Source organism: Octodon degus, unplaced genomic scaffold (genome assembly GCF_000260255.1).
Source record: "Octodon degus isolate 3935 unplaced genomic scaffold, OctDeg1.0 scaffold00132, whole genome shotgun sequence".
Lineage (NCBI taxonomy): Eukaryota > Metazoa > Chordata > Mammalia > Rodentia > Octodontidae > Octodon > Octodon degus.
Window position 1 is genome coordinate 2,896,648 of NW_004524708.1, and position 10,900 is coordinate 2,907,547.

The 10,900-nt window shown below is 40.1% G+C and overlaps 1 protein-coding gene across 1 annotated transcript in view; it reads left to right on the forward strand.

Annotated features, from left to right (window-relative positions):
- The window catches only part of Nrg3 (neuregulin 3), a gene marked incomplete at its 5' end in the record, with an annotated part of 1,166,638 nt that overhangs the window by 1,153,477 nt on the left and 2,261 nt on the right, over nucleotides 1–10,900 (forward strand). Inside the window, 2 exons of the mRNA XM_004641247.1 lie at nucleotides 1,291–1,418; nucleotides 5,857–6,006. Coding sequence (XP_004641304.1) covers nucleotides 1,291–1,418; nucleotides 5,857–6,006 — 278 coding nt within the window. The remainder of the gene's footprint in view (nucleotides 1–1,290; nucleotides 1,419–5,856; nucleotides 6,007–10,900) is intronic.

Genomic DNA, 10,900 nt, shown 5'->3' on the forward strand with positions numbered 1-10,900 from the left:
GCTGGGGGATTGAACCGCGGTCCCTGATGCCTTGCCAAGCTTGTTCCAAGTAGGTGCTTTAGACCACTGAGCCATCTCTCCAGCCCAGGATGTTAAACTTCTTAAGTTAACATAATGAACAACATCCTAGAACAGTGGTGACATGGTTTCCTACATCTAAGAATGGAGAACTGCTGAGTTACTTAGGCTTATAGACCTCTCAAGTTGACCCATTGTGTTGAGCCTTATATTTATCACTTCCACACATGTTGAAATTATATAGACTTTCGTTTCACAAGTTAATTTTATACTCTACATTTTAATAAGATGTTTGTCATAACATATATCCTACTCTTTGCTCTTTGATTCATTTGTATTCTAGGTATAATAATTTTTTGAGTTCTCATTTCAGAAGTCATCCTTAAATTCCAGATACACATGACATTCCAAGCAGCCTCTGCCAATTGATTAGAGATGACATTTGCTCTGAAATGTGTAGATTGTCTTTTCTAACACCGACTTAGTTTCTTAAACCTCAGAGATGATGTTACCATATAACTAGAAAATATGTTAAGGTGTCATCTTCATTGTTTCCTCTTTGAGTTTTTTCAATAGTCCTAAGAGATATTTTTATCCTTTGTATTGAGAGCTAAGTAGCTGGGGAGTGTTTGCCCTGCTGCTGCTGGCTCCTAGAGATGCTGCATGATGTTTCTTGGGGAGCAAAGCCTCCCTCACGGCGTCATCTCTAGATTTCAGCACTTTGTAAAATAGTACAATCAAAGATGAAGCCAGGTGTTGGGAGCAACCAAGAGTGAACCATTCACAAATTCTTCACGACAGGGTAATTACCTAGTAACTGCCTGAACAAGCAAAGCAGTAGACCATGGTGGGGATATTCTGGATCAATGTCCTTCATAATTCTCAGAAAATCATGGAGTTCATTCTGTCAGTACCCGTGGAACTCCTGTAATGAATAGTTCAGCTACTAATTTATTATTTTTCTTTTTGTAAATTATATGTGGAATCCAGTGTGCTTATAAGTGCTTCTTCACTATAAGGAACAGTGTGAAATGGTTGTAGACATGGAATTGCTGAGTAAAAACCTCTTTAATGGATTTCACCTAATCTCAGAGGCAACTAGGGTGAGTGTGGGGTGTGTAGTCGAACTTCTGAGAAAGGAGACACACATCCTACTCTTGGTCTTGTGCCCAGGGATGCTGGCATTCTAGCAATTTCTTGATCATTAACTCATTTGTGACTGACTCCTCTCACAACACACCTCCAACTTAACTCTGCTGTGATTTCCCACAGTATTCAAAGGCAGAAAGGCATCCCGTGACTGCACTGGAGAAAATGATGGAGTCAAGTTTTGGTGGCCCTCAGCCATTCCCCGAGGCCCCTTCTCCTGACAGAGGAAGCCAATCTGTCAAACATCACAGGTACAGGTGCTTCACTGTTGTGGGGGTGGACACACTCACACTGGGCATACATTGCACACATGTGCCAAAACATGGGTAAGGTACTCAAGGGAGGTGACATTTCTTGCATCTCCTGTTGTACTCCAAGGAGATGTCCAAGTAGCTCATAGAAGGTAAAGCAAAGATCCAATGACACCAGCATGTGTGGGAGCCTGCAATGCCTCTCCCTACAATAGCCTGCAAAACTAGTAATCCACCCTTCAAAGCTACAGGTAGAGACTGAATGAAACAATGCATTTGGAAAAAGTATTAAGAATAGGGTTTCCTAAGCTTCTTTTTCACTATCTGTAAAGTCAGTATCTCATCTCTCCCAGACCCTCCAAATCTTCTAGCTTGGTCCTCAAAGAGGAGAATATTTATTTCGGGTGAAATGCTAATGAACCTTCTCTGGGATCCCTTGAGCTCTTCTATAGCTGTAGCACTGTTCAGCAAGCTGACCACAGGCACTAGTTCTTGAGGGGAGGAAGCCAAATATGATGACACTGTTTCATGCATTTCATGACATTCTGCATCTGCACATGTTCTTCAGCATCTTCTCTATCACAATTTTCTTTTGTGTGTGTGTGTGTGTGTGTGTTTTTTTTTTTTTTTTTTTTAAGTTCAGAAGGATTATTTTTGGGTGGACAGGGCCTGGCTCAGGATGCCTTCAGGGCAGGACTGGTAAGGCTTGAGGATCTGGGGATCGAACCACAGCATCCTGAGCCTGACTGCTTTGTTTAAGCAGTCTGTGTTTTGTGTTTTATGTATGAAGACACTTATACTCCAGGCCAAGTGGTAAGGTCTGGGACTAAGTGCTATAAGAGATAATGTATGTGTCCAAAATTTACATCCTTGTTCTCTATGCAAATGAAGCCTAGACTAAGCCTTCCTTTGCTGGTACAAAAATCATGTTTTCAAAATTTAAAAATATAATTTAAAAACTTAATTATGGCTGTGAAAGCCAGATGCTGTTGATTTGTGGCTTGTATATATCTCAGGAGCATTTGCACACCCCTTGCCAAAAGCACAGCCACGGAAAAGGAACACTTTTTCTCCTTTCCTTTTCATGGGTCTCATGAGTGGATTTTCCTGTTTCTGATCACGGTTGTTTTCACATCCCAGTAACCCCTCTAATCCATTCAATGCTGATTTTTATTCCTGTTTTACATGAACAGTTACTGAGATACCAAGGGTTTGCCAATTTGAAAAATGGCTGAACTACTTCAACTCAGGATAGAAATATGTTTGACTCTTGGATAATTTCTTCGTGTATTCACTGGGAGCTTTAATATATATCATTTGTTGAATTTCTAGAATATTTTCTCATTAAAAGAGCATTTTACTTCACTGGACCTAGTAGAATTTGTCTTAATTAGGGAAATAAGTCTAAAATTTCTGGCCTTTTAGAGGATGGATCTTTTTTTTCCAAAACAGTATTTTCCCCTTGTTGAACATAAATAATATTCTCAGTCCAGTGAAAGAGTTTACTATATTACTCTAGGACTATATTATGCATAAATACTTTGCAGTTGAAATTTTTAAAAATTATATTTTGGAGGTCCAATGCCCTTACCCCCAGTTCCTCTCTGTCTATATTTCCTGCTAAATTTAACTTCTACCAAGTTTCTAGTGTTCTTTTAAAAATTAAATAAAGACATCTTTAAGAGAATTTCTGTTTTGCTGAGTGACACTGTGGTATCTTTTGGGGTGCATGGGGTCCTGGTAGATAGGTGAGGGCTCATTTATAGAGTGCTTTTAGAACTTTGTGAATTATACTTTAATATGTTGTTGTTTTGTTTGGCAAAACACATAATAGACTTAAACATTTTCAGAATTGATAACCCAGTCACTGATTTATAGCCTGCAAACTATTCCATAACTTTCTAAATGCCACTGGGCTTGAAAAGGCCTGAAAAGTTGATTGATTGCTAGGTTCAGAACTCTTTTAAGACAGGTCCCCACTTCACGTTAGTAGGTTTTGTAGTCATGACAGGGTAGTAAAGTATGAATAATTAATGTCTTTTTTGTGTACTGACAATAACTCATTTGGATAACTTATTTATGAAACAAAGCTATTAACACAAAACCATTATTTCTCATGTTTAGTCCAAAAAAGAAAAAAAGAAGAAGAAGAAGAAAAAAGAAAACTAATACAACTGCCTCTTATAGAAATGTGCTAAGGCATTAACAGTGACCTACATTGCTGATTAAAAGCTTGTAGGTAGACCCCCTACAGTGACACAGTTCAAGGTTTTCAGTGATCCCGGCAAACTCTGAGGTCCCAGGTTGTGGCCCGAAGAACAGGGAAGACATTGAGCTGTGGGGCACTTGATTGGCAGGCTCTGCTGCTGCCACCTATGACCTCCATAGTAACCTATGGAAGGCACTCACACAGCACAATGATACCCCAGTCTGCTGTTCTCCTTCACTGCACACCCAGTCTCTATTTGTCTGCCTTCCACTGTGTACCGGGAAGACTCTGATCTCCCTTGTCCTCTGGCTTTTGTAGGATCAGTGTGGGGCTCAGGCAGGAGACAGCTGGAAAGAAAGTGAGGTCGTGGCAATTCTGCCCTTATCCTCCCTGCTGGATGACTACCCTGTGTTTGAGGGGAGTGCGGCTGAGGAGCCAGGCTGGTAGCCTTAGCATTGCAGCTCCCTCCCCTCTAGTAGTTGCACCTTCTTGTCTGCAGCCAAAGGACAGTAACAGTTTCCCACTCTTACTAGATCTGAGGCAGTAGTATCTCTTACAATTGTATTTTTTCTCTCAAACAGTGAACTCACGTCTGCAATGGTAAAATCTCCTCATTTTTACCATTGCATCATTTATTTCTCTCGACTGTGCTACAAGTACTGCCCCAACTCATGCTTCTTAGTAAATACCCACACTTAAACATAGCACTCAGGCCTTCATATCTTGCAAATTCCATAATGGCCATGGGATGGGAGATAGGAATAGGAAGGGAATGAAACAATGAGGAGGCCCTTAGCCTTATTGGCTCAGAGACAAAGCTAAATACACTTTACTGATAGGTATCCTGGGACTCAACAGACAGGATGTATCATGGTCGAGAGTGAAGGATGTTAGTGGTGTCAATCTGTGATCTCTTATCAGCCCCAGTTCAAGAAATTAGTGTTGGCTTGTGGAATATAAAGTATGCTTATTCGTTTTGCCCAAACCAGAAAGGTAGCTTCTAGCACTCCTTTGTCAAGTCCTCAAACTCCAATTTTAAATAATATGTACATAACTTTGATTTATATGTAAGTAGAAATAATAGTAACATGGATGAGGAAGAGTGACAGACCCAAGTCATACAGTAATATGGATAAAGTTCCTTTGTGAGACTGTCCCCTTCAGAACTTGATAGGCTTGCTTGTATTATATTATATTACATTACGTTATATTATATTATAATATATTATATTAATTTATTTAGCAGAACCTGGGATTGAACTCAGGCCCTTGCACTTTCCAGGCAAGGACTTATTCTACTTAGCTATCTCCCTGACCCCCTTGCTTACATTTTAGAGTCTTTAAAAAAATCTTTGTAGAGTTGTATCTTCAGAATCAATGTGGATGCCTCCATATCTTTCTTAATTCACATATCTGTGCATGGCAATTAGCTGGCCATAGCCTGGTGTGTAGCTAATGTCCACACCCCGAGTTCTCCTCACAGTAGCATGGAGATAGGATTGGATCTGGATGAGGTAATGGGTCACATTAGCCTTTACTTTTCATAGTGCATGGGGTCTCTTTTTGTTGAAATCTCATGTTCGCCCTTTGATGGCATCTACAAGCACATGAATATGTGGGCATTTTGGATATATACACCAAATGAAATTTCAACCAGATATTTATTAAAAGCAGGCTCAAAAGTAAAAGTTTGAAACTGATAAAAATCTGGTTTAGTGAACGGAGAATTTAATACATATGCTAAGGAAAGAGTGCCAATTAAAGTAAGGGCTGTTTATTCTACCACTCAGAAGTGAAAATTTCTCCATAAATCCCTACTGGGTTTCTTATGTTTTGTTCTTGTTAGTCTCTAATCAGTCCATTTTTATTCCAATTAGAAAGACAGCTTGAATACTGAGGGTAGAGAGGAATTGGGATCTTGAGGATACCTTAAAGCTCTTCTCTTGCTTCTCATTGGAAAGCTTCAGTTATTTCAGTGAGTAGTTATCTAAACTAAAAAGCCAAAAACAAAGGAGCCTTTCTTTATCTTGGCAAATTAAACTGGACACCACCTGTTCTCATCCAGACACATGGTCTGATTCATCGATGGTCTCTGGCCTGGGACACAGAGGGTCTGGGGAGCAGTGCTATGTGTGAGAGGTCTGAAGAATGCTGCTGTGATATCTCTGAGGGTTGCTTTTGTTTCTTTTGTTTTCCTCAACCCAGCAGGAGTCTCTCCTCTTGCTGTAGCCCTGGACAGAGAAGTGGTATGCTCCATAGGAATGCCTTCAGGAGGACGCCACCCTCACCCCGAAGCAGACTAGGCGGAATTGTGGGACCAGCATATCAACAACTCGAAGAATCAAGGATCCCAGACCAGGATACGATACCCTGCCAAGGGTAGGTCTTACATACAATGGCATTAGAGGGTGTGTTATGAGGCCTACTGCTTTCCATTGAGTTACACATTCCTTGGAGTTAGTGATTTCTTCAAATGTTGGCTGTTTATGCTACTTTCATCTTTTCCCATGCAAAGGTGAACTAGCTAAAAAGAAAGGTTGTTAGGGAAATGTTTGATTGACATTAAGTTTATATCTAGGACATATGCTGCTATGTGGTTACTGAAACAACCAAGAATCAGTGTTTGATAAAAATCATAGAGATTTCTTAGGACAACTAAAGTGTATTCTTTCAACATTAATGCAGAAGAAAGTTACTTAGTTTTCTGATCATTATTGTGGACAACACGACAAAGTAGAACTTATGACATAAATATGTACCTGCTTGTACCAAGCATTCTTAAATCTGGAAATTAGGTCAGCACACAGCCGAAGGCACAGCACACTACAGAGAACTCAGTGCTCCCAACGATGCACGATGCAGGGGTTGGAACGTGGGCTACCGGCAGCATGGCTGCTGCTCCTTTCACAACGCAGATGATTCTGCTTCCATAGACACAGATGTTCCCATGATCCCAGGCCTTGGTCAGTGGGCTGCAGGATGAACTGGAGCTACTATTTATCCAGTTGGCATCGCCCAACCACCCGAAAGTGGCACCGCATGAAAACTGTGTATCCTGAACATAGGCATAGCTTACAGGAAAGAATAACTCCCCAAACTTGGATTCACATCTTAGGAGTCTGTGTGATCCAGAAGAGACTGAGTTCTTAACCATGCCTCGCTACCAACTTGAATTCAGTCATTCTTTTAGAAATGTTGTAACCAACACACTAAAGATAGCAGAGTTTAAATGGCTTTGAACATGAGCTCCATAAGATTGTTGGTAAATTTTTTAAAATGTGGGATAACGAATTCATGCCCGTAGTATATTACCCAGTACTATTGGTGTTTATGTCACAGTAAGAGTCATGATGTTATCAACAGTTTCAAGAAGAATGGAAGCCAGGTTTACTCTGGTTCTTTCACATCACCGCTTTGTCCTTCTTGAATAATCCAGGTTAGGCACCTATCCTGCTGGGTCCTAGGTTTCTGTTTTTTGTTTTACAATATCCATCAAGCTAAAGAAAGAGCAAAACAGGTTGGCCCTCTAGCACACAGCCGTACCTTTCTCCTTTCTTCTGGGTATGGGATGGCTGGAGCACTGGCCTGTTTAACAAAGCTTGGCACTGATTTCTTTAAGATTAGAGGATAGGATATAAATAGCCTGTGGCTAGGTTTTGTAATTTTGAAGCAATTTCAAATGGGCTGTAAAATGCATTCAGTACAGATTTACGGTGACAGTTGCAAATTCAACCTAACAGCCAAATTGTCCAAAATGTAGGACACAAGTAGTAGTTTACCTTTTTCTTGGCCTTAGCTTCATCAAAGGGTTGCATCTAGCCTATAAATAGAATTGATTATGTTCTGTAGTTTCCTTTATGTATCACTAACGATCCCTCTTAGGCAAACATACGTGTGAGCATATATTTTTTTCCCTGAGGATGAGTGGTTATTATGAGAACAAATAAAGAAACCTAAGTTCAGAGTTTCTGAGTGGATAGAAAATCCTGGCCCTGATGATGTTATTCCCTCTTAGGAGTGCTTGATGACTACATTCCTAGGGCTCTAGGGCTTAGAATGCCCCAGACCTGTGCCAGCTGTAGCCTTCAGCCCCACTTTCTCCCATCTTCTGTGGGTCGGCGGTGCCTATTGCATGTTGAAGCTCCGTGCTGTCCTATACCTCCTGGCAGGCTCTACTTGGCATCTGTGTGGTGTTGATGTGGGCCAGCTGCATGTGCTTTCCTGTATGTGCTATGCATGCAATGTTGATAAGTGGTGACTCTGAGTGTAAGCCACTCTGTGCTCAGTGCTGTGAATCTCAGGGAGCAATCTCATTCACAGTTCTTAAAAACAGCTATTTTCTACTCCCAGGGGACTGACTGTCTCTCTGGACTGGAAATGGGATTGGTAATAGAATTTCATAGCTAAAGGCCCTCTTCAAATCTGGCCTTGACCCAGAGGGGGTAGTGAATGGATTCGCAAGAGCCATCTGCTGTTGGCTGCTTGTTTACCAAGCATGAGGTCCCACTCTGCTAGTTAAGCTTCCAGTGTATGTGACTTCTCTCCTTGCCAAAAACCTCAGGCCAGCTTGAACCCAGCACCTGTCTCAGGGCATCCTGGGGAAAGAGTTAGATAGAGAAGAAATTCCTAAGGAACATTCTCTCTGATAGTAGCCTCATTGGTAGTAGTCATAGTAATGGCTGCTACACATTTGAGCTTGGTTATACTATTTGAGCAGGATATGGCAAATCAAACTAATACGTTCATAGACTAGACAGAAAGGAAATGGACAAAGGCACACATACATCTTAAACATATGAGAGTCCAAAATATACTGTCTAACCATGCCTAAATACCCACCTAGGTGCAGTGGTTCCTTAGAAATATCCTAGCTGAATACATTCAGGGTAGCAAAGTTTGAATGGCTAGCCCAATGTGGCATCTAACATCCCATGTGAAGAAGCTCAGATTGAACACTTGTCTTTGGGACTAAAGAAACCACTAAACCAGGAAAGCATGGCTATTATATGTAAGTCATATGGCTCCAGGAAGAAAACTAAATTCCTTCAGTTTAGTCATGCTATTCTAGTGTCATATGCCCCTGAAACTGTGTTGTGAAGTTACCTAGAGAAACACAAATACCTTGGCTTGACCCATGGACCACTGGGAACCAAATCAAGCAATTAATTGTTGAAATCTTTCTTGTTTAGTAGGATGCTTTGACTCACATGGTTACAGACAAAATGATTTCTTTGTTGAAAGAGCGGAAAGGCTGTTCAAAGTGGCAGCACAGACTTGAGGGATCAGCTCGTGAGGCACATCTAGGATAGAGCTGTTGAGCTCAAGGGATACAGAACTCTGAATATATCCTAACTTGGCATTACTTGTACACACACAGCTCCCCAAGAGACTTCTGCTGGGATACCAGGAACCTCCAAAGCAACGTGTAGGAGGAAGACACATCTTTGTGTCACTAGGGAAAGAATGCAGAGCCTCTGTCCCAATCTAACCTCTGAGCATGACTTTCCCAGAGTAGACAGAACTCAAGAGTGGTGCTGGTGACTGAATCCAGAAACTGGTGCATGTTAACTAAGCACATGGTTTCTCACTGAACTACGCCCTCCCTCACCTCCCATGTCATTGTTTTAATGAGTGGGAAAACTAAAGTGAGATTGACATTTGTCATACCTGACTCAAAACTAGTTCATGTTGTAAACAGTGCTTCATGTTATAATACCATTTAAGATTTCAGTTATTGCTAGTCATGTATCTAGTAGATGATTTGAGAAGCAAATCGTAGATTATCAGAGGAAGTTGGTCACCTTATTGAAACACCCAGGCATATTAGGACAGAGCCTTGCCATTGCAGGAAGTTATACCACATTATTTACTTGATGAAGCTAAAAGTGTAGAACATTCTTTAAGACAGCTATCCATCAGGCTTACAAATACTACATAGATCCATATAAACAATTTTCATCTGTCATCATTGTGTTTCAACTTATCAGATTCTAATTGCTGATGAGGTGGTATGGACGTGGATCATTATGTTATTCTACTTCTTTTTCTTTTCTCTATTCCATTATTTAATCGGATATACAGATGTTCTACATACAAGTTTACCTGTCTAGAAAGAACAGTCCCAAAGACAAAACACAAGAACCTGAAATTTATGATCGTGTCTTGATGAATTGGATGACTCAGAAATATTAGACACATATTTCTAAGAAGAAAGGAGTAAGATCCCCAGGGAATTTCTCTATACTTGGCTGTGTAGTTTACTTGAATAGATTATGTACTCTCCCCTCAAGAGCTATTCTAATATACCTTAGCATATCCACTCATTAGTGTTTCATTTTAGTAGTACCAATTAGAGAAAAGCAGCTTGGGTTTAATTCTTTCTTTTCTTTTTCTTTTTTTTTCAATACCAGGGAATATTACCTTGCACTTGCCAGGCAAGTGCTTATTTTGCTGAGCTATGTTCCCATCCCCTAAATCTTTCTTCTGTCTCTTACTAATACTATAATTTGGGGCAAGTCACTTGTGTGTCCCTCAGAATGGCTGACTCATCCAGTAAGTGATAAGTACAGTACTAGTATTTTTTAAAACTGGTTTTGTTTTTAAAGAGAATAGAAAATAGTATTAAAACAGAAAAATTACAAATAATACAGAATTTCACTTAACAAATAATATAAACTTCACAGTATGTGTTGTAATGCACAATGTTGTCTTCCAAGTAGGCATTCATATTACCAGACATATGCATGCAAAATTGAAAGAAGAAAGAAATATATAAGAAATTATGAAAAAAGGAAAAACAATTGAAAAAGGAAGACAAAACAAATTAAATATTATCTACTCCTTTCCATAGATCAACAAAAATCCACAGCACAGTTGTCTAAACCATCTTGCTTATATATGTAGATAAACTCTTTCCCCACTCCCTCTCCTGTCCTTCTCTTCAACTCAGTAACTCTTTGGAGAGTGTTACTTTTTCTTTTTGAAAAAGTTCTTTCCCTTCTTTCCAAGATTCTATTGTACCTTTCAGATTCCATTTTCTCCTTCAAGTTCTCACACTAAAGAGACAATAATGATGTTTGGACATATGGGTCTGATTTATTTCACTTAAGAGTATGGTCTCTAGGGGGCCAGGGAGATAGCTCAGTGGTTTAAGTGCCTGCCTGGTAAGCACAAGTTCCCAAGTTTGATCACTGGTACCATTAAAAAATATATATCTTGAAAGCACTTGTTTGACAAGTGCAAGGGCCTGAGTTCAATCCCCGGTTCCACCAAA